This window comes from Drosophila biarmipes, chromosome 3R (assembly GCF_025231255.1).
Source record: "Drosophila biarmipes strain raj3 chromosome 3R, RU_DBia_V1.1, whole genome shotgun sequence".
NCBI classification, from domain to species: domain Eukaryota; kingdom Metazoa; phylum Arthropoda; class Insecta; order Diptera; family Drosophilidae; genus Drosophila; species Drosophila biarmipes.
The window spans coordinates 20,641,509-20,665,556 of NC_066616.1; the positions used below are offsets into that span (position 1 = coordinate 20,641,509).

Below are 24,048 nucleotides of genomic sequence, written 5' to 3' on the forward strand. Positions count from 1 at the left end.
TGACGACCCCCACCCTTACAAAAAATGCGAAAATTCTTCAAAAAATTAATTGTATCCAAAGTGACGAGGATCGTTAGCATTTTTAGCACACATTTCAAAACAGTCGGTCTTTTAGCTGTACGGCTTCATTTAACTAAACTGCAAACAAAAAACCACTAAAAAATGGTAATTTTTTGACAAAATCTGAGTTTAAAAAAATGACGACCCCCACCCTTACTAAAAATGCGAAAATTCTTCAAAAAATAAATTGTCCCCAAAGTGACGAGGATCGTTAGCATTTTCAGCACACATTTCAAAACAGTCGGTCTCTTAGCTGTACGGCTTCATTTAACTAAACTGCAAACAAAAAACCACTAAAAAATAATACATTTTTGACAAAATCTGAGTTTAAAAAAATGACGACCCCCACCCTTACTAAAAATGCGAAAATTCTTCAAAAAATAAATTGTCTCCAAAGTGACGAGGATCGTTAGCATTTTCAGCACACATTTCAAAACAGTCGGTCTTTTAGCTGTACGACTTCATTTAACTAAACTGCAAACGAAAAACCACTAAAAAATAATAATTTTTTGACAAAATCTGAGTTTAAAAAAATGACGACCCACACCCTTACTAAAAATGCGAAAATTCTTCAAAAAATAAATTGTCCCCAAAGTGACGAGGATCGTTAGCATTTTCAGCACACATTTCAAAACAGTCGGTCTTTTAGCTGTACGACTTCATTTGACTAAACTGCAAACAAAAAACCACTAAAAAATGGTAATTTTTTGACAAAATCTGAATTTAAAAAAATGACGACCCCCACCCTTACAAAAAATGCGAAAATTCTTCAAAAAATAAATTGTCCCCAAAATGACGCGGATCGTTAGCATTTTCAGCACACATTTCAAAACAGTCGTTCTTTTAGCTGTACGACTTCATTTGACTAAACTAAAAACAAAAAACCACTAAAAAATAATAATTTTTTGACAAAATCTGAGTTTAAAAAAATGACGACCCCCACCCTTACAAAAAATGCGAAAATTCTTCAAAAAATAAATTGTCCCCAAAGTGACGAGGATCGTTAGCATTTTCAGCACACATTTCAAAACAGTCGGTCTTTTAGCTGTACGACTTCATTTGACTAAACTGCAAACAAAAAACCACTAAAAAATGGTAATTTTTTGACAAAATCTGAGTTTAAAAAAATGACGACCCCCACCCTTACAAAAAATGCGAAAATTCTTCAAAAAATAAATTGTCCCCAAAATGACGCGGATCGTTAGCATTTTCAGCACACATTTCAAAACAGTCGGTCTTTTAGCGGTACGACTTGATTTAACAAAACTACAAGTGAAAACCCATTAAGAAATTAGCATTATTGTACAAAATCCGAATTCAAAAAAAGATGCAAAACTGTTCAAAAATTAAATTGTCCTTCCTTCTTTATTATTATTCACCTAAACTATGATCAAAAAATCTTGTTAGCCCATTGGCTCATTTTCAGAGCAACTATCTTTTCGCCAAATTTCCTTAAATAATTCCCAAACGCATAGTTATGTACGAAAGGTTTTTATTGAACAAATATTCGCGCTTGAATTTTGTATTTTTACACTTAATTAGTACGTGCACATTAGTATGTGCAGGGCGTACCGTTTAAATTACACATTTAATGTAATGTAATACAATGTTTATTATGTATGTGTTTACGTGAGTGTTCGTGTGAATGCGGTTGGTATAAATATAGATGTGGCGTGTAGTATGCAACTAGAATTAAATCGAAAGTCCAAGTGTGATTGAGGACTCCATCCGGCCGCCTCCGCTGGCATCCTGCATCCTGCTTCCCGTGCCCGCACCCCCGGGGATGATTATGTGTGTAGGTGTCCTGGGTATTCCCAATCGGAATATCATGATATACGCAGGTGCCGCGGGACGGGGATCGGATGCTTCAACATGGTCGTACTTTGTGGGGGCAACAGGCTACAGGCTACAAGCACTAAATGGAATTATTACACGAACTAAGGAATTTAAATTACAAATTTGCAATGGGCTGGTGGTGGTGGTTGTATGGTGGTTGGTAGTGATAGGTAGAGTGCGCCGCCGCCTAAATGTGGTTCGATTAATTCTCGTCTGGGTGAACAGCAGCGATGCCTCCGATCGTTGAGCAATTGTTGAATCTCTCGCTTGAATATTCGTTGGCCATCCCCTCCGATCTGCCATTCGATTTGCCATTTTCCGTGCTGTTCTCCTTGGACACGGGTAGGGTTATGCGTAATATAATATGGGTAGTATGAGTTCTTTTTTTTTTTGCTTCTTTTGTTGGTTTTTTTTCTTATGGTGTCTCTTCCCGCCAACGGGCCCATCCTCCTCCTCCATTGCTTGTGCTGGGATCTGAGCAACTGCCGTTGTCATTACCAGAGTCCCGACGAGTAGCCGCCTGGGGGAATACGATTCTTGTTGATCACCGGAGTGCCGCCGTTGGACGACTCCTGGCGCTGGTGGAAGTCGTTGGCTCCTGCCTTGTAGCCCTCGCCGGTGACGGGATTGCCCTCTGTGGAAATAGGAAAAAGAATATAAGTAAATTGGATACATAAATTAAGCTTATTATTAGATCATAATTATTTATATTCTTCTAGCGAGATTCCAACTCAAATATTAAATAAAATATTATTTTTGTGATGGATGTGGGTTTTTCAGCAGGGATAATATGATTTGGTATAAAAATACCTAGGGACTGGCTTAACTAGTTGGATTTGGGAATGTTTTTAGGTTTAGGAAGCGGCAACCAGAACCAAATGCCCACCTCGGATCTTGAGTTTCTTGGGCTTGAGACCGCCTACACCATCGCCATTGAGACCTAGACCTGTGATTGGGTTGCGAGAATCAAGCTTGGAGCACTCCTGATGCTCTTCCTTTATCTCATTGGGACAGAGCCCAAGGGGCTCCTTCAAATCCGGCACTGCTGCCATCCTGTTCAGCGAATAAGGCTGATCGGGACTGTTTCCAAAGTCAACGCTAGTTTGGCTGGCTTCGCTGACTTGATCGGACTTCAGGAAGGTGTTGTTATCGGCCGGGACGTCTCCAATTTCGCTATCTCGGCAGGACTTGTCGATGGACAGCGAGTCAGCCGGTGGGATTGAATCGGAGATTGGCACCGAGATGGGAGGACACAAGTCAAGTGGCAATGATTCTTTGGTATCTGGTCCTGCTGCTGCTGGGCGAGTTTACGGTGGAGGAGGAACGAGGGCAGGCGAATCGGGATTGATGATGAGGCAGTCCTAGTGGACACTGGATACTACAAGTACTCACTGCTCATATTGCGGAAGACTGACGCGGAACGATTCAACGCCGGATTAGTTGTTAGCCAAGATCGACGGACGAGAAGTTTTCGGGTTTGTTTTAGTTTTTAGTGCGTGCGTGTGTGCAGTAAAAAATATATTCAAATTTATAAATGCTGAAGAGCTTAAATTCACAACTTATTTCAATGAAAACAATTTGTTCTCAAAGCGCTTTAGTTGTATAATAATCGGTGTAGCTACTTCGTGCTCTGGGGTTGTACTGAAAGGAATCCCAGCTCTTGGCTGGATCACCATTCTGACAGCTCTATACTCGGATCGAGTTCAAATCCAGCGACTACTACTTCTTAAAACTAGGTTAAGGTCGGGATTCTCACCTGATCTTGAGCCACTGTTCATCTTGAGGTTCTCGGTCGAGGACGAGACCGAAGACGAGGCCGAGGACACCGATCCGCTCTTGCCGTTGTAGTGGCCATTGGTGGTCAGCAGCTTCTGGGCGGCGACTGCCTCGGAGTTCTGGCCTCCGAAGGGGATGCTGCTCTTCATGTGGTTCTTGCCGGGGGTGATCGGGCGGGAGGGCTCCCCAAACAGCCGAGAGTGCGAGTCGACGGTCTTCTGGCCGCGACGTGGGGCGTCACCTGAGCAGCATCATCATTGGATCATCATCATCACGGTTGCGGGGTTAACAAATCCAAAGGAATAAAACAAATTGGGGAAACCAAAGAAAATAAAACATTAAAATTAGTGGAGTTGTGTTGGAGTAAAATGTTAAAAATTAGTTTCACAAGTGTGTTTTACAAACAGGTACGAAATCGGGACAGTGGATGGGTGAGTACACTGCGAGAAAACACAAATAACTTAAAATTATTTTTTAAAATAGTGTTTTTGTGTCTTGGGCATTACAAACTTATTTACATTTATGAAGGATGTTATGAAATGGTTTTCTCCTATTAAGTTAAATGTCATATATATTTAGTAAATTTTAAAAACATTTTGATTAAGATATCAAATTCTTGAAACAACTGAATATTTATGGCACATTGTACACAGCTCGAAACATGAATAAAATATTACTTTGTACCTCCTTGAAGTATCTTTAAAACTCTGGAAATTTATCAAAATTTAAATGTACTTTAAAACAAAACAACTTTTAAAGGTTTAAATTCCCCTTACTTAACTAACTTTTTCCGTATATGCAAAGTGTTATTTCCTCATTGTGTGCTATATGGCAAAGGTTAGCAAAAATTGAAAGAGAAGAGCCTTGAGTTCTTTCGGACTTTATCTGTTTGAACTCGAAATGTCATCGGCAGCAGGTGGAAAAAGGAAGCAAACCGGTTGGGACTGCAACTTCTCGAGTGGGAGTGGGTCAGTATTTCTGTGGGAAGTGGGTTGTGCTCTGAGTTCTGTGTTCTGTGTTCTTGGGGATTTCAGTTTAGTTGGGTGTCAGTGCGAGCTGAGAACTTAAATTAGCACAAAACTGACGACAACGAAAACAAAGTGAACACAATTTTGGTTTAACTCTGGGGTGTGAGGACTTTCAGTGCAATTGTTGTGGACATGAATTATAGGAAGGGGCAGACATAGTTCAAGTACCAATGAAATAGAATCTGTGAGCTCCTTGTCGTACTGCAAAGATACGTAGAAAAGAAAAGATATAGAGCGGGGGGAGGGAAAAAAGAAGAACGAGAACGGGAAGAAAACGATAGACATTTAATAAGCATTTAATAGACCAGACCACAGCATCATCTAAAGACATCATATTTTCCAATTAAATAATAGAACAAGCAACTGAAGTTTATATATATATTTTTTTCACTTTGCTAGGGATATCACTTTTAGGGGGTGTCTACAATGTTGACCTGGAACCTACCGTTGTTTTTCACTCCATTATCTTTCTCGGCAGCGAATATGTTGGACGCCATGCGATTCTTCACGTTCCTGGGGGTCTGCGGCATCTCCGATCCAAAGATGTCGCTCGATCCGCCGCCTGGGGGCCTCAGCACCCTGCAAAAACGAAGAAAAAACAAGAGAGACTCATTAATTACAAGCTCATTCTTTTACGCTCGGTAATTGATATGGCACAGTGTATAATTCACAAATTTCCACACGCTCGCCGATGAGGAAAACTGCGGGGAAAGGCATTTAATGTCTGTGTCTAATCATCATCACTGCGGATGGAAGTGGAAATGGTGATGGAGTTGCAGACGGAGTAGACCAGCACTCATCGAGTTTAAGACGGAGCTGGCTGGGTGAGCACTCAATGGGCATTAGAAGTCACGCCAAGATGCATCTCGCATCTTCCATTCCAGCTGCATCGCAATTAAGTGGAAACCCTGGCCATAAAGAATTGCAGCCGAGACAAAAGGCTGGCCAAAAATGTTATGCTTTGTGGCATTCACCAGCCACTCAGTGCCCCTTGCTCAGTATTCCAGCACCCAGTACTCGGTACTCATCCAAGTCAGTCAGTCAGTCGCCATCCACGCAACGTTGCCCAAAACCAAAACCAAAGCTAAAACCACCGGCTACAGTGCGCGTCGAATCTGTAAGGCCGAAACGGTGCCAGATCTCTGCGGGTAGTCGTGGTTTATTAAAATTGTTCTGGGCAACGCAGCAGGACTCTATGAAAATAATTCTTAACACCGCCATTCATAAACTGGAGCGGAGGAAATGGCTATTATATGGTTATATTCGCTCTTAAGAATGATTTTATTATAATAATTTCATATAATATATAGAATATATATATTATTTTATGCTTTAGTTTTAGGTCAGGTAATTTAGCATCCTCATCTTTTTTCCGCTTGGAAACGCAGACAACTGATCTTTTTATTTGGCCAAAATCGCAGCTGCCTTGCACTTGCGAAGCGCACTGTCAGCCATCGAAGACTGCGGCTATCCGAGTGTATCTTAGGTTTCTGTGAATGCATTTTACTGCCGCCAGCATGAGACGTCAATTAAACTCTGCAACAGTTAGCTGAACTGTGGATGCTACCAACTTCTCCGGCTATAGCTTCAGCTCCATCTAAACTGCACTTCGAGTTCCCAACATCGACTGCATCTCCTGGCGGATGATGGTTGGTGGTGGCTGGCTGGTGGTTGCATTTGCCCCCAGGCTCGGAAAGCCAAAGACCAAAGACCATTCACTTGTCAACATTTGCTTTTGGTCGCTCTCTTGGCCATTTGCTATTGCTGCTTTACTACTGCAAGACGCCTTCCTCGGGGCGTCAATCAAATCAGCGGGCTTTCAGTGGGCTAAAAGATTGCGTTTTTATGCACCATCTGCAAATGAAAGACGCGCGGCACGCACTTCTCCTCTTCCAAGGAAAGTGAGAGTCGAGGCTGCTTTTGTTACACTTTTGCCATAATTAACAAAATTACATTGTAATTACCGCCGATTACTGTTGGTTTAAGCAAAGCTAAAAGCTGAGAGCCGAGATCCAAAGTGTGGCGCCACAAAAACAATGAGCATGAATAATAGGGGCAATTCCCAGTTTAGCATTCATTTCGGGTATTAAAACTTTCTACCAGTAGAATTGAATCGAGTGCAGCGGAAAAGGGGAAAGTGGGTGGTGGAAGGGTGAGGCAAAGGTGCGTCGCCGTCTTCCTGCTAGAAAGTGCAACCCAAATTGCGTGCCCTGGCGGAAGAGGAAGAAAGGTCTCTGCAACTGCCTACTGGGCCTAATTAATTATACCACACTGTACAGTACACAGCGGCTTCTTCTGCTTTTCCAAGGCCCTGCTTTTCTTGGCCCTCGAAAAACATGACAAAGCGTCAAAAGCGCAGCCGCAAAGGCAAAACAACCGTTAAACGGCCGCCGCAAGTGTGTGAACTGGTTGAAGAGATACACTTGGAAAAAAAAAACAGGAGAATTCAAATTTAAATCAAATAAAAAATAATTTTCGAATATGAAAAGCGAGGATTAACTTTTAAGCACAACTATCAAGGTATCTATAAGTAATCTTGTTCTCACAAATATGAAAAACCTATAGATCCTAAAGTATTATAGAGCTGAATTTCAATTGTAAAAATACAGGAAACCTTATGATCTTATGTTTTACTTTAGATCACATTTAATGATTATAATATATATGTAAAGTGATATTTATATCATATCATCTTTTGATATTTGTATCATATCATCTTGTGATATTTGTATCATATCATTTACTGATAATTATACCATATTATCTTGTGAGATTTGGTTCTTATTATTTAGTTTTATTTATGTCATATCATCTAGAGATCATATAGTTTAGAGATATTTATATAGTATCATCTGGTGAAATGATATATCATCTATTAATATCCAACTTGCAGTGCAGTGGAGTTTTGCGAGTGGCGTCGCGTGGGGAAATCGCTGAAATAACTCGCACTCGCATCGCAGTTCGGCTTGGGTTGGTGTGTGGGGTAATTGCGATCATAACTGTCGCACACTCTATAAGACCGGGGGCACGGCGTGTGTGCAAAGTGTTCTTATTAAAATGTCTTCAGGCTTGTTAGCACAACCAGCGGAGCGTAAAACTCTTCTTTTTTCCCTGTGGCACTCTTTCTTTTTTGACAAAGACTTGTTTCTCCTGCTGTGTTTTCATTATTTTCTTTGGCTATTTTGTTTTTGGACCGGCAGGGTTGAGAGAAAAAACTAACAAAGCAACGGTAAATGGGCAATTTTTGCGCAAGTGACGAACAAGTAATAATTATTTAAACAGTTAAGCGCTGCCGCCGCCAGAAAAGCCAAGTGGCCCCTCATTCATTCATGCATGTGAACCTACCGCCTTGCCGAATGCGGCCCGATCAAATGGAAAGCGAAAGTTGCGTCCGACTCTGGCCCATGTCTCGGATTCGGGCACAATATCCATGCACTTATTGGTCGGCCAATGCGGCTGGCCAAGATATGCCGACCATCTTAATGGCCAGCCATCCTGGCCATAGACTAATTACCATCCGCACGCCGCCCCTGCGGGGTCACTACTTACTACACTATATATGTAGATCTTCCACATTTGGAGGCTTGGCTCTTTTAATGGCCACAGGTTAAGCACATATTTCTATCCCGGCTAGGCAAAACCATTATTGTCCCCGGAAAATGTGGCAGTTTATTTTGGCATGGCTTCCGTTTGAGCTGGTTTTGGCCATTTACTTTCCACACGCACTGTGACGCGCCGTCTGGCTTCCCTGGAATCCTCCAGTCAATGGGCTAATTCGCAATTAACCTATTTGCACCGCCTTATAGCGTAGCTATTTCTGTTCTTTAATGCCTTGTGTCATAACATTTGCTTAAATATGGGCAGGTAAAACAAGTGAGCTGTCTTTAGGGCGGTTCTAAGTTTTGAGTACTTAATTTAAAGTGCTCTTTAAATATTTTATTCACCCTTAAGAGGTTCTAAAAAGAAAATAAAGAGTGTAAGAATTCCATTTTAGTTTTAGGGGAACACTAAGGGTCGTTCTCATCCGCAAGTTAAACCAAAAGTGGAAGTTAGTCTTATAAAACGTTTGGAGATTTCAGTTTAAAACATACTTATTTTTTTGAATACTTTAAATCTTTTAAAGAGTTTTTAAAAATAAATAGAGAACTTAATGATTTAATGGTTTAATAGTTTAAACCCTTTTTTTGATGGAACACTTTGACCTAGGCTCCACTGTAGTTGCTTTGCATTTTCCTGGGAACCTAATAGCCCGACTCAATTTGAAATATGAGCCAAATCGAATGGAGCAATCTGGCTGCACCCCGTCCCGCCTTTGAGCACTGAGATCATTGGCAAACCTTTCACACACAACGGGCGCCGCGGGCAAAAGTTGACCAAGTCAGGAGATCGGCGACAAAACGAGACCGCCAGGTGGAGCTGGAAGTGCGCAGGTGGCTCCCAGTCGGAGGAGTCCAAGGAGAGCCTTGTCCTGGGCGATGACAAAAATTAATGTATATCGCGGGGGGCGGAAGGGGCAGTGGCAGCCGCAGGAAGAGGCCGCTCCGAGCGAAAGGTAATGTGGCACAGAGCTGCAGCAACAACAGCAGCAACAGCAGCGAAATTTGAAAACAACCTTTTCGGGTAAAAGTTGTTCGGGTTGTGCATATAGAAAATACTTGGCTCAAAGTGATAGTTGTCGCTCTGATTTAGTTTTGGTTTAGTTTTTTGATTTTCCTCTCCTCACGGCCTTTCTTCTTCGACACAGCTCTAGGGTATTTTCCTATTATTTTCCCCCTTCTCTCTCTCTGCTGCGATAATTGTTTTATGTTTGCACACATATCGGTGGGCTTTCCCAGATTTCCCTTTTACCCGACGTCAATTAATTACAACACCGAGAAGGAGTGGCCGGCCCAAAGTCCGAGCCAAATCATCGTCGATATCCCAACCCAAAGCACTTAGCTGTAAGCCTCTCGATTTTAAATTATGAAATTAAATTTAACTTTCTACTGTGCTTGACCTCTTAAAAGTTGTACGATTTTTGTGTCAACATTTTGATAGCTTAGAAAGGGTTGTAGTAATATGTGTTGACACTCGAAAAACATGATATAATTCCATAGATATGATAAAAAAAAATTAACAAACTTATGAATCAAAGATAATATTCATTTAAGATATTACAGAAAAATAAGATATATTTTCATTTTTCTTTAATCCAAAAACCTTTCTTTAAAGGATTGCTGGCTATTCCTCTTTCAAGAGTATTCCCCTTTCGCATAGTCTCTCCAACTAACGTTGAGCTTCATAAGCTTCAACGCCAAATTCATTACGACAGTTTTCTAATTAACCAACTGTCAAAATTCGTTTTTACTCAGCGCACAAGTAAAAGTTGAAATCGGAGATCTGCTTCCTCTTCTTCCGCGAAAAGCTGTTGGAAAACTTTTTGTGTATTGACAGCGTGTGGGAAAGCAAGTCGCCCGGAGTCAACAAAAAATAGAAAATTTTAAACCAAAGCATTTAGAGCATAAGAAGCTTATTACCGTCTCGTTCCGTTTCTAAAAACGCATTCCCTATGACTAATACTGAAAATTTCGTAATGAAATGGCTTGTTGGTGGTGTGAAAATCTCCGTCTTTCTCGATCCATCTGTCTTTCTGGCTGTCAAGCTGCTGCTTCTGGCCAAGACGAGGGGAAAAAGGCGGGCAGAAAGGCTGAAAAAAGCCAAGAAAAATCCGAGAGACAAGAGAAGACAAGGCTGAAATGCTTGTCCGTTGTCCGTGGTCCGCTGTCCGTAGTCCGCTGTCCGTTGTCCGTTGCCAAACCAAAGTTAATTTGTTTCTTTTTTTTCGGCTAATGCCTGGACTTTTTAAGGAAAGAAGGGGAGTCTGGGGCGGATGCCCCACGTCGTTTTATAATAAAGTTGCTGCTATTTGGCTAGCGCTGAGAGGGAGAAAAGCGGGGTGTGTGTGTGTGGGGAACATGCCAGTTGATTAATTGCAATTGATTTTTATGACTTTGTTTAAACTTGGCAAACGGCTGGCTTAATTCCCTCTGTGCATATAGTGTGCCTGGGACATGGCTTTCCCGGGCAAAAAAAACCAAAAAGGGTCGGGTCAAAGCGATTTTCACTCCGTCTACGGGTCTGCAGCGAGAAATGGAATGTCGAGGAGTCGTCTTCGGGACTCTCCCTGCTCATTTGTTAGTTTTTGTTTGCCTGCTGAGAGCAATCATGCAATAAAAATGCACAATTTACTGCCAGTCAGTCGGTTGGGAGGCCTCAGCTTTATGGTTTAGTCCATAAAGCATCGGTGGAGTCTCCGTCCAGCCGATCGTTATGCTGCACTGCACCTGTACATCATGGTCATCATGGAGATGGAGATTTAGATGGAAGCGAAAATGGAGCTGGCAGTGGAGTTTGGAGTAGGTTCCAGTTGATTCGGCTTGATTCGAATGTCCGGGTAATTGTTTATCGGACGAGTTCACTTGATGTGTTACTGCTTTTTTGTATCTTTTTTAATGCTTTTTTCTGCTGCTGCCCATCTATTATTGGGTTTTGGGTTTGTTCGGCTCATTATGCTTGCTGCTCGACTGCATCGCACTGCACTAGCTGCGTGGCTGCAGCGTGCTTCCTTTTGTTTCATTTAAAACGTGTCCCGTTCGCTTCGTGCAACCGCAAAAAACAAAAAACCAATAAAAAACGACTGAAAGCCTAATGAAAATCCAACTGAAGCACGAAAATTGTGTGCGGTTTTCTTCTATTGTGGCTGCCACTTTTGTTATGATTGTCTCTGCCTCCCGTTTTTGATTTACCTAAAAACGTTGATTAGTCGAATCCCATTATAATTGCCGCTTCAGACAAAGCCAAATCAAACAGAAAAATACAATGGAACAGAAACGCCGGGGAAATACCAAAGTATCTGAAGAATCTACTTTCGCCGCGGACGCAAAAAGGAAGGGGAGGAGCCGCACTGTTCAGGGGGAGGGAGGCGTGGTCCCCACAGTGGCGGTGCAGATCACTCAAGCGCGGTATGTTTACCGTTGCTTTCCACTCAAAAGCTTTTCGAATCCAATCAGCTGTGGCCGGCGAAAAAAAGATAGATGTATCTCTATCAATCGGATCGAAGTTGTCAGGCATTCGAATTCCACACAGGTGATGGCAGGAATGTTAATCAATGGAATGCATTTAAGCCTTGAAAGGTAGTCCTCTTAAATTACAGTAATCTTAAAAAAGAAGTCAGATGGCCGTTATTGAACAAGTTCAATATATATTTATAATACAATCGACAGGAAAAGGGATATAACAAGCACCTGAGCAGATATATCTATGTTTATCGGATCGAAGATGTCAGGTTACCAATGGAATGCATAGGGAAGTCCTTCTTTTTTTTTTCAAAGATATAAAAGAAAACCAAATAACCAAATCTTTGTCCCAACATTACTTAACTATTGAAAAAGCTAAATATATATTTCTAATACCATCCACAGAAAAATAGGTAATCCAAGTACCCCCAGTAGATACCTCCTGCTGAGACTCCCAATTAAAGACGACTTCCTCTGCCCGTGAAGCCACTACACTTTGAGTGTCAGGTCCACGCACCTTTTCCCATTTCCCTCTCTCAATCAAACCAATATCATTTAAATTGATATGTTTTCCTGGTCAGTCACGGTCGTGAAAAGTGTCGGATGAGCTGGGATGTCAGCGGGTAGGAAGATGGGAGATGATGCGCAGGAAGACACAAGAGGGCACCAAATCAAACCGCAGCGGGTGGCGTGCTTCGGGAGGTGTTTGATTAATGGACGGAGCGGGATTTGATGAAAAATTCATAATTGGACGCGAGAGGAAGTTGGGGAGCTGTTGCATGGGGCTGCAAAGCCATAGATTGTCAATTATCGATAGTGTTGGCCTGAGCCCGATGAATAATTATCGATTAGCCGTGTGCAACCGCACAGTTTTCAAAGGAAAGTGCTGTGAGCTCGAGAGGAAAAGCTGCTGCTGCTGCTGCTGCTGCAGTCTTGGCTTCGGAAAAGCCGCTTGCATATGTAGATGCCGATAGTGATGCTGGCATTTTTATTATTATTATGTATATGCGTACGTAAGCTGGGATTGGCTTCGTAAATTGTGCATTTCAGTGCCAGAGTGCCAGAGAGCAACCAAAGCCAAAGTCAAACCATACCAGAATTGCTGACACACTCGCACCCATCGCAGCAGCGAAAGTTGCAGCTCTGCGGCGCTGCTTTTAAATATGTAATTAATAAATTTGTATTGATTAATTTGCGGCTTTGTGAAAAGCGAAAGGACTTTCTAATATATTCAGGCAGAGCTCCTCCCGACAAGAGGACCAGCGCACTCCACCTTCAATTTCAATCCGATCGATGGGAACTGAATGCCGAACAGCCTCATTCATCGTGTCAGGCACTTTGAGGTACAGAAGTATCCATCAAAAACCAGCAAAAAACACATGTATCTAGTATATAGTATATATATATTTTGAGGTTGCCAGGGGAACAACATTCACTAGAGGGCCGAAAAGTTTTCCCCACTTTTCCTGCCCGATTTCCGTGTCAACAGGAATTACATTGACGCAGGCATTACACAAATGTGTTTGATTTCCTTTTCGGTTCTGTCAATAGGTCATGCTGATAGTCCAGGGAGGTGGTGGTGCAGATTTCCACTGATTATACTCCTCATAACGACTGCGGCTCGTTTTCCGCATGTTCTGCAATCATTTACATAAATGTTGACTTGGCAACGCCAAATAAAACATTCCCAACCGGGTATATATTATAATGTATGTATGGCTATTAATATATGGAAATTCTTGATTTGTTTGCCGACTTTCCTTGCAGAATGAGGTTAACTTCAGGTTGCAAACAGCAGATATGCGGGCATTGTGCAAAGGAATTCAAGCGTATAATGATCGTCAGATGGATAGACAATGCCATAAACAAAATGAATTGTCATGATTTCCGCCGCTTATACAACGCAACAAAGAGCGACAATTCAATCCGATATCTTGGCGCGTCGCACCTTTGAGATTTAATTTGATTGTTTACAATAATAAGTCACGGCTGCGCAGAAGAAAGGGGGACATGCGAGCGTACAAAGCGCTGCATCGAAATGCAGAGAAAAAGTATATTAATCATTTTCCTTCGGCCGCCGGCGGGAAAGTCCAAGGCGGCTTTGCTATGTTACACAATCGCAATCAATGACAATGATTAACACATTTTCCACACTTGGCCCCGGCAGCGGCCGCTGCGGCAGCCACCCATCGATGGACCATAAAATCCAGCAAATTGTTTATAATGCACATGGCACACATAAGGGAAATTGTTTCTATTTGGTTTCTGCTGCGACCAAAACTAATCTCCGATCCCAAATGCCCGCGGAGAGAAGCAGGGGTTCAATGTCCGCCACGGACGAGCGGACAACGGACAACGAACGGACAGCGGACGGCGGACAGTCGAGCGGACAGGGAAGCGGACTTGGACTTGGGTTTGAGTTCGGATTTGGACTCCAACTACAACCACAAGTCGAGCGTAAGAGTGGTAAACGGAACGGACACGGGCAACAAGCATTTCGGTAACGATTTTTGTTTCCCACTCGAAAGGCGAAAAATGGGTGGTGCTGGGCAGCAGGGGCTTGGTCAAAGAATTGCATGCAAAAACAAAAGCCCAAACTTGCTGAACAAAAACAAAAAAGGAAAGGCGGCAAAAGTTTAGAAAAGTCGATGGGGGAAATACCCTGGGACTAGCGGTGATAAACGGTAATAAGATAATGATTTGGGTTTTAGCGGTTACAAGTCGTGATTGTTCAATAATAAACACTTTATTTTATTTCGTATCATTTGGTTAATCGGTGTATCTAATAAGTTTCAACGTCGAACAGCATGAATGATTGCCAAAAAATTATTTCGCAAACTAAAGCAAATTGAATTTCGTTGGGCCATTAAACCTGGGCCGTAATTAAGTTCAGAATGTCTTGAAAATCATGAGCTCAGATCATTGCTTTTATAATGTCAAATACAAATCATAAAGTTGAGCAAAGGTAAATAGATATAGCACCTATCATTCATAAAGTAAAGCTTAAGCCTTGACATTAATTGATACTTCAAAAATAGAACCATAAAATTCGTAGCTTTGTACAATCACTGTTTATAGCTCAAGAGAGCCATCAATTAGCTATGTCCCACATTTTATGTCACATCAAAACTAATATTTCGTAAACACCTCCTCGTAAATGCAAATGGGCTATTGTTTTCGTGGCTTTAAAAGAGATTGCCATACCCTGGGTGTACGAAAGGGTATGCACCTATAGCTCTATGTTTCCAAAGAACGCCGGTCCCTTTGAGTTTTGTGTGAGGTGGCATCGAGTGGACTTCTAAGGTGTTCGGGAGTGTTGGGGGTGCTGCCCTGGCTGGGGGCAGTTGGCCGCTGGCGAAGGAAAATCAATGAGACATCCAAAGACATGCCACCACCAGCAGCACCACCTTGGGAGGCTCACTTGCTGGGTGGTTAGGTGGTTTCGGCTCGGTTTGGTTCGGTTGGGTTTTGTGGGAAGTAGGCGCTTGCAACAGTGCTGCTCCCCAGATTACACATACGCCCCGTGCACACGCGACTGTATGGGTAGTATTAGTTAGTCAGTCAGTCAGGCGGCGAGGTGAACGACCGTTAAATTAAGCCACACACATAACCAAATGAATATGCAGTGTTTGCTGTTTGCGGGGCCTGGCGGCTCAGCCCCCAGACAATGGGATAACGATGGAGATGAAAATGAAGATGTTGATGCAGATCATGAGATGAGATGCGATCAGATGCGGCTGCCTTCCGAAATGTTTGCCAATCAAAGTTCACTCGAGCGGTGGCAAACAACAACAAAGTAAGCAATGGGCACGTAACAGTTGATAAACTTCAGGGAAAATGAGTCGGTCGTCGGATAACCTCGAGATAATCCATTCAAGTTGAGTAATATTTTCAGCGAGAACGTTGGTATTTCAAAAATGACACATATATATAGATTGATGATAAAGAGAAACTCTAAAAACAAAACAAAATATTTTGATAAAGTAATAATGTCTTACTAATATTTGTTCATGACAAATCCTCAAATATTTTTCATAGGCCTAACTTAAATTCTTCAATTGATAAAGAAATAATGTGTTATTATTATTTGCTTATGACAAATCATTGCTTGCCTATCTCAAATAAACATTTTCTTACAGCTTGTCATAATTCAAAATACTCATTTTGGACAAGCATTGATAAGGATTTAACTATTTGTCAATTGAAGCAACCATGTTGCTTTCTTTGTTTCGATTTATTTGTGAGTCATGGTTAAACAAGCCCTTTTTAAATCTCAGGAGATACCTTTTAACAAAGGAACCTGTTAACAAAGCCCATGATTAAAGGCCTTTTCTTTCAGTCTTTGGGGAAAGATTATTAACCTTTGGTGACAAAAACAAATCGGTATAACTGCCTTTGTTTGGGTATCCTTTTTTAAGGTCTTGAGATATATAAATATCTTTGAAAAGTATAATTTATGGACTTCATTTTTCGTCATTTAAATGTATAATTTTTTTTATCTGGTAAAAGTACCTTGCTATCCCCATTTTCTTACCTCTTTTTGGCTTTGCCAACATTGTAAAGCTCAACGTGTTTGAAAGCAGCGTAGGCGGCCATTTCTGTTTGTTTGTTTGGCGAAAGGATAATCTCTCTGTTGGATGGATGCAATTGCTTTACTTTTCGCACTGGAAAAATCTAAGCGCCCGCGGCAAAGGGGGAGGGAAGAGAGGGGATTAGGCACGTGGGGGAAAATGTTGCAGGATGTCGGATGGACGATGACTCATAGCTGGGGATGCTGCTGCAAGTGCGTAAAATCAATAGGCCCTCTACTTTGAGAGGATGCAGGACGCTCTCGCTCTCTCTTTCTCGGGGCAGAGAAAGAGAGATGTGGGGATGCAGGAAGAGCGGACGGAAAGCGGAGAAAATTCCTTTGGTTAGGTAAGTCAGGATGTCATCTCCATCTCAGAGCCCCATCCTGTCGAGCAACATTTTCCCCCACTCGGAATCCCGAAACTCCCAAACACTTCGTCACTCACAAAGAAAGCTAGTAAACTTTTGATTTGCACTCGCGATGATTTTCGGTTCGAAGGATATATTGGGTGGTGTGTGATGGGCTGTGTGTTTTGGAGTGTGCGACCGCTGGTGATGTGCACGTTTCGATAAATGTCTGGCGACTAAAGCGCAGTGGGAAAAGTGAAAAGCATTTTATACCTCGGCAGCGCGAGAAGTTTTATCGATCCAAAAACAACGACCGAAACCCAACTCACTCAGAGCGCAAGAGCTGGGCGAGCAGAGAGCGGGAGAGTGGCAGAGTGGGAGAGCGAGCGCCAAGCCATGTGGCGCATCAAAACAAAAACAAACTACAGCTGATGCTGATTGGAGTTGGAGCCCGCTCTCTTTGGAGAGCTCCCAGTCGCCTTCTCTTCTTTGGCAGAACCCAACTCGTGGTGAGTTGTACAGCCCGCTTGTAGGTCAGAAAAAAGTTTGAAATACGCCAAGAACTCAAGCGAAAAATAAAACTTATACTTAAGCCGCTCTTAAACACACTGGCGGGATTAAGATTTGGCGTGTATTTTTTATTTTTATCTGAGCCAGCGAGAAGTGTGCGCAGATATGCTTCAGTTATGCCGTGCCATTGCAAAAAGCGCTAAAAAAGCGAAAAAATAGTTCAGGTCTAGTGCACTTCAGGGTTCCTATGCAATTGTTTCTTCTGCTGCCTCTTCTTCTAGTTTCTTTGGATGCTTCTTCTGCTTCTTCTTCTTAGGTTTATGCATCTGGTTGCTTTTAAGAAAAAAAAAAGTCAAGTGCATTTTCAATTTTCAATTTAAAGGTACCCTATATTATGCTTTTTGTATTTTATTAGGGGACTAGAAAAACTATTTTTCCGGGGTAATTATTTTAGCATCATACAAAATCCACTTTGAAGCTGATAAACTAACTCAAAAGAATGATTTTTTAAACTAGAAAACACTGCAATTCTCGGGTATATAAAAAATTAACATATATTTTATCATCCTAACATATAAACTTAACAGTTGATAGCCTAACTCAAGTAACTTTTATAATTTCAAAACTAAACATCACCTACAACTATAATAACTATAGTTAATAACTATACTAATTTTCATTTTCTTAACATGCTTAGGCTCATAGAAAAAAGAAACTTATTAAGAAAGGCTTGTTCAGAAACCATTTGAACTTGGACCCCATTCCTAGCCCCTTCTGATTTTCAATTACAGGGTGTGAGTCGCAAAGGCAGTAGCGAACCCGCAAACACGTTTCCCAACCAAGATGAAGCTGCTGCCAGCCCAGACATCGGGTCTCGTGTCTTTCGAGGAGTTGAGGAGCTGAGGAACACTGCCGCTGCCGGACATAAATCACTTTCATCATCGCCGAACGAACGGAACGTTCAGCTCGGTTCAGTTGGGGCCAAAGCAGCAAACTCTAATTTCAAGTGTCTTGCCACTAATGAGGCCGCCCCTTTTGCCGTTTTTCCTGTATTTTCAGCACTTGCCGCTTTGCTGCTGCTGTGCTGCTGCTGCTGCTGCGGCAGCAAGAATTTAAATGCAAAATGTATTTGCATACTTCGTTTTCTTGGAAAACATTTGGCACAGATTCGCACACAGAACAGGAAGCGCAAGCCAGCGACTAAGAGGATCGGGCCACGGAGCCATGGAGCCAAAGAGCCGAGTCGTCGGAGGGGAAGTTGGGTCAAAACAGTGGTTATTTTTAGCTCTGCGAAGACACTTTTGTTTAGCCGAGCCAAAAGTTGACTGGCCGTCGTCGTCGTCGTCGTCGTCGCTGGTGCAGCTTTTGCTATTTTACTATCGGTGGTGGGTCGTGGGACTGGCGACCCACTGAGCGGTGCACGGGATAGCATACTACATAGCAGAGTGGTGCATGCGGCAACCTGACACCACCATGCCACTTGCCCCCTTTTTCCCTGTCGACAAAGAGCGTGTGTGTAAGTAAAAGCCTAGGCGTAATGCTCTTGCACCAGAGTTGACAGTTCAGCTGGTTTCCCATGAAGGGAATCATTCGGAAACGAACATGCTTCATTAAAAAGAAGCTTAGAAGTTTTATTTTTGGCAGAACAACTTATTAATCTATATCTTTTAATATTAATAGGCTTAAATTTCATGTCATAACGTTTATCTTGATCACCCAACGCAAAATCTAGTGATATATGGAAATATTTCAGTAATAAACAGTGTTGCACAATTGCATTTGAAGCATTTAAGAACTCTAAAATGTAAACTAAGCCTTAAAAATACTACATTGCTAAATATGTATACAATATTTAAGTTTTCTTTATAATATATACAAATTATTCGTACGTATTGTAAAGATTACACTAAATTTATAATTATATAAATCCTTTAAAAATTGCCAACACTGGTTTGTCCAGAGATGAAACAAAAGGGGGACCGGGGGATGCCCGGAATGGGGACTGTGGGGCACAAGCCCACTCCATCTGGCTAAAAATAGGAGAGCTCCATCTCCTTCTCCGCCCATCTCTTGCCTAATAGTTAAGTGTCGCCTGATATTTCCCCAGGAGGAGTGCAATGGAACTCACTCGCGCACACAGATGCATGGACCCACAGTCGCCACTCGGCGGCGCACTCACAACTTACATTATTTTGAGTACAGTGGTCGCTGGCATAATACGAGCCCCTGGGTATTTTATGGTAATAAATTTCCGTTGTTTTAGAAATATGGCTTTTACCTTTCTGGCGCTTTTGGTCACTAAATACATTTAATCATATTTCAACGGGCTTTCTCTATGGCACAATAAATTATATGAGCTTTTAGTAGAGTTAGGATATTGCCTTTCTTATCTGAGGAAGTAAACTTTATTTTTTAAAGGGGGTACATAAAGGATAATGACTGGCTTTGACAAGGTTTGGTTATCTAATACCAATTTTCGTTGATTTGATATAAAATATTATATTCCTATTATGTTTAGAATTATTCCAGTATTTTGAGGATTATCTCTATGTATATTTTAAATATTGCAATATTTTGTTAGTTATTTTATGATTCTTCCTTTGAGTATAAATACTGAATTATTCCCCCGATTGTATTGTTTGCAATATTTCTAGTTATTTTTGGATCCATCCTATGAATGACCACTGTGATTGCGTGTGTGTGTCTAATCTCATCGAAGTCGTCTGCTTCGCTTCCCTTTCCCCGATCCCCAACCTCCACCCACGCCCCTATCTTTCGACTCCGTATGTGTGGTGCCCTGTCATGCGGACTTGGAGGTAGTTAAAACATCATAAGGCGCAAAAGTAGGGATGGATTGCCAGTACAAGTACGTATATGTATCTGGAAACGTGGGCAGCGGCGGCGGTAACTGACAATTCAAGTGACGCGGCGGCAAGCCCTAATGATTGTAAACCAGGCATCGACACTTCGCCTTGCCAAGCACACAGATATTACAGGCATTTCTTCGGCACATACTGCGAATATTTAAGCCAATAAATAATTTCACTGCACAAATTGAAATTTCCGGCTGCCGAGGGGCCCTGCATAATTACCATGATGTACTATCCATCGCGTACGTGTCCAATATATGGAAATTTTAGCCACCACCTATGTGTAGTATGTGTGACATTCGGAAATGCATTTTCCAAGCCATATTTATGGCCAACTTTCGTTAATTAAAAACTTTACACTCACTTTTATTACTCACGCTCTTTTATTATTTGTTTTATTTACTTTTTTGGGGCTGCCAGCAAAGCTACCGAGTTACAGGTGTGGTAATTGAGAGATTTTAACGATCGTGAGGAGGCAGAGCCCAGGGCATTTTCAGGATGTGTTTGGGGGCTCTAGGATGATATGGCTTTATACACACATTTTCATTTCCCATTTGTAGTAAAATTTTATTCTGTAATAACAACTAAAAGGGTTTCTAAATGCATGTGCAACGACCTCTGAGATCTCTGCATCCATTTGCATACAGATTTCTTTCATCTTTCACTTACAATTAACCTGAAAGATAACTGTGGCCGAATTGCCGACTGAAACAAAGGAGCACTGCCCCTGTGCACACTTTTCACATATGAATAGTATTTAGTTTTCTCTGCGGGCCATTGACTGACCACCGAAAAGTCTTAAAAGCGGAGATTAAGTGGAGCAATTAGGAAAACGTGCACTGCAAACAACCGAAACCAGCGCAAACAAAAAAAAATCAACTTAAAAAAAGAGGAGACGGGGAAACAGTGAGCTTGAAAGCCATCAAAAAGCGACTTTCGGTCAGAAAGGTGAGCGGTTACCGCTGGGCTATCCGTCCATCCGTTGCTCTCTGCTCTGGAAACCTGGCCACTGTACTGTACTATACTATCCAACGTTCAACATTCAAAATTCCCCTTGCCACATGCCACGTTTAGTCCGGGCTAACAACTCACTTGCTGCTGCTGCTGGGAAACGTCTTGGAAATTAATCTCTTTTTCGGCTGGGCCTGTTTATCATATTATTAAGGCATTAGCAGAGGCAGGCGGCAGCCTCAGGGGCCAGCTGCAAATCGCCGAATCGGGAAAATTATCAAGGGAAATGCATCATCGTCGGCCGGGGCAAATCTTTTAATCAATCTCCATTTCCCTTGGCGCCCTGGGAAACCGTTGGCCCCCCCCATCCCCGTAGAACGAATGCCATGGATATGACCAACAAACACTTTCGCTTTTCACCTTTAAATACCTCTCGCAGGTCCAAAGACCCACATATAGGGGGGTTTTAAATTGGAGTTTTGGCCCCAAAAGCCCGAGAGCCCGATTCCAAATTGTCTTTTAATGATGGCCAACAATAGCGCAACTTCCTCGAGTGCATTGGGGGTATACCTTGTAGCGTATACGCACTCGCAAACACTCACCTATTAAAGGTACTAGGGTAACAATTACCAGAGCAGCACAAAAGAGCTAAGCAAAGCTGGCGTTAAATTAATGCTTTAATTTCTTTTGACTTTTAGCTTTTCAACTCTTTTCGGCTCCCTTTCTTCTAGAGAAACTTTTTAGATACTAGTACACTTGGAAAAAATAAATCAAGGGGTTATGAATTCCTTATATCATGAATATTGATCAATAAATAATTGGTATGGTGTTATTATGTTTCCTAACCCAAAGTATCTATCAACAGGAAGTGTAAGTGCTCAATAAAATGCTTTCTTGAACTTGAAATCCCCCTAGGTCCAACTTTTTTGGTGCCAGGTGGTGATTTAAGTTCAAAACCTGTATAGCTATAGGAAATTTGTAACTCATCATGAAAAACAACCCATTAAAAAGACAGCTTCAGCTATTTATGATAAGGAAATATGCAAAAACGGAAATTTTTAAACTTTATTGGAGATATTTATTTCTCGCTGTACCCATATGCCTCTGGAAACTCCCCATTTGAAAAATGCGTGAGGTCCCATTGAAAACTTTTGTTTGTACACAGTAAAAAGTAAAAAGACGTCTTGAAATTGGGCGCATCGAGCAGGAAATGTTGCTAAATTTGTTGGACAGCGCCAATGTGCAACGTCTCCAGATCCCCGGATCTCCAGATGAGGCTGCCTGTCTGCAACGCCGTATAGCGCCCATGTATATACGCCCGCTCATGCTGCGTCTGGGCAATAAAATGTCTGGCACTTGATCTGGCCAGACCTCCCTAGCCATAAGGAAGCCGGAGAGCTGCTCCCGAGGCGTCTTTAATGGGCTCGAGAGATGGGCAGCAGACCACTTGGCTTGGCCTGTAGAGGTCCGCTACCCTATAGCATTAGCCCATCACTCTCCCCCCTGTGTATATCTTGTGCAAAAACTTTTATACTTGCATTCGCAGGGCAGGAAATGCTTTCTTTATCGATTGCCTGCAAAACTTTTTGAGAATTATCGTAATCGGTTAAGGTAAGCCAAGTTTTTCCTACTGCCACGCCCCTTCACCTGCAGTACTGCATTTGCCTTGACATTTTCCCCGCCCCTTTGAGCACAAAGCCCAAGAAATGTTCAGCAAACTTTTCGCGGCAATTGCAACTTACATGTGGGAATGGGAGTAAATAGAACATGGAGTGGGAGGCTATAGGCCCGGGCAAGGTCTGTAGACAGAGGTCCCCCAAAAAGGTTTTCAATTAGATGGCATAAACTTTAAATTGGGCATTCTCGGCGATAAATTAAAATGAAATTAAAACAATTGCCCGCTGCTGATGACTTTGCGGGGCCAACTAATTCCGCGGCTTGGCGTGGGTTGAAACAACCCAACCTCAAAACAATTTTATCGAATTGCGATTACAATGCCGACTACAGCTGAACTTTTCTCACTCCAAATGCCCCCCAGTTCGTATTTTTACAACTCCATGAACTGGGAAATAAAACTATGAACATTGATGGAAAACAATTTCGTACGGAATCCTAACCCAAGGCAATGGAAATGTTTAGTTAAGAGCCTGCAAATGGTTAGCTGGCCATATAGAAATGGCTTATAAATCCTGAATAAGCTTTAGAGCTGCATAAAACCATATTTCTGTAACTCGAAGAGCACATGCGTTACAACAGTTTTTTTATGGTAGCTGAGAGTCAATTAAAGCCTAGATTGTGATGGGCCTTAATGGGGAGGAGGTGGGTGGGTAAGACCTGCGAGATGAGTAATTTCAGTGGTTACAAAACTCTCCATCTGCGATCTGTTATTCAAATGCCACAATGCCTGCGATGGATGGCAATGGACTCGGCGCTATTCCGAACCCCATCGCATGATGATCGCATGTCTCGGGTGCATTCGAGGCAAGGTATTCCCCCGGATCACCCGCCGATCTCGCTGGGAAACGGATAATGGTCAAGTGCAGTGCGTGATTCGGCGCACTCCAAGCCTCAGCTCGGATTGGATGGGCTGGTATTGTATGGGATGCGATCGTTTGGTAGCTCTCAGCTCAACGGGCTGGGGTGTTTGCTTAGCCATTAGCCCAAAGTCGAGGGGCTAGCTCCGAAATTGGGGATCAATTTGGGGCTCTCGATCGGCTTTAGTCTCGGTTTTCGGAGCCACAATTTCTCCCCGCACCAGATGTCGAGTGAAAAGTTTGCACATAAAGCCAGCCAGCGAAACGGGGGGCAAGTCACCGAGGAGCGGCCGCTGAATTATTATTTGTTTATTGAGCGAGTGAAAGGCACAAGCCGAGCTTGAATTTGTTCCACTGTCTGCTTAATTAAAGCAAAAACTAAGAACGCATTCGTCGGGTTTGGCGACTAAACGATGCCCTCTATTTAATGGGGTTTCGGCATTTAATCACGAAGAAAGCAGCAAAGACATGTGTGGGAGAAGATTTGCAACCATGTTTGACATTGCCTAAA

At 42.3% G+C, this 24,048-nt stretch overlaps 1 protein-coding gene across 13 annotated transcripts in view; it reads right to left on the reverse strand.

Annotated features, from left to right (window-relative positions):
* Positions 1-1,535: 1,535 nt before the first annotated feature.
* Positions 1,536-24,048, reverse strand: part of LOC108026249 (microtubule-associated protein Jupiter) — a 31,853-nt gene continuing 9,340 nt past the window's right edge. Inside the window, exons 1-8 of one of the 13 annotated variants that reach the window (XM_017097093.3) lie at positions 16,771-16,919; positions 16,290-16,385; positions 5,146-5,279; positions 4,869-4,901; positions 3,653-3,913; positions 3,289-3,306; positions 2,783-3,193; positions 1,536-2,530 (exon numbers count right to left, since the gene is read on the reverse strand). In XM_017097093.3, the coding sequence (XP_016952582.1) occupies positions 2,391-2,530; positions 2,783-3,193; positions 3,289-3,306; positions 3,653-3,913; positions 4,869-4,901; positions 5,146-5,279; positions 16,290-16,351 (1,059 nt within the window). In that variant the 5' untranslated portion in view covers positions 16,352-16,385; positions 16,771-16,919 and the 3' untranslated portion in view covers positions 1,536-2,390. Of the gene's footprint in view, positions 2,531-2,782; positions 3,194-3,288; positions 3,560-3,652; positions 3,914-4,868; positions 4,902-5,145; positions 5,280-16,289; positions 16,430-16,770; positions 16,920-24,048 lie in introns of those variants that run through there. The other 12 variants (XM_017097094.3, XM_017097092.3, XM_017097098.3 and 9 more) reach the window with 12 other exon arrangements.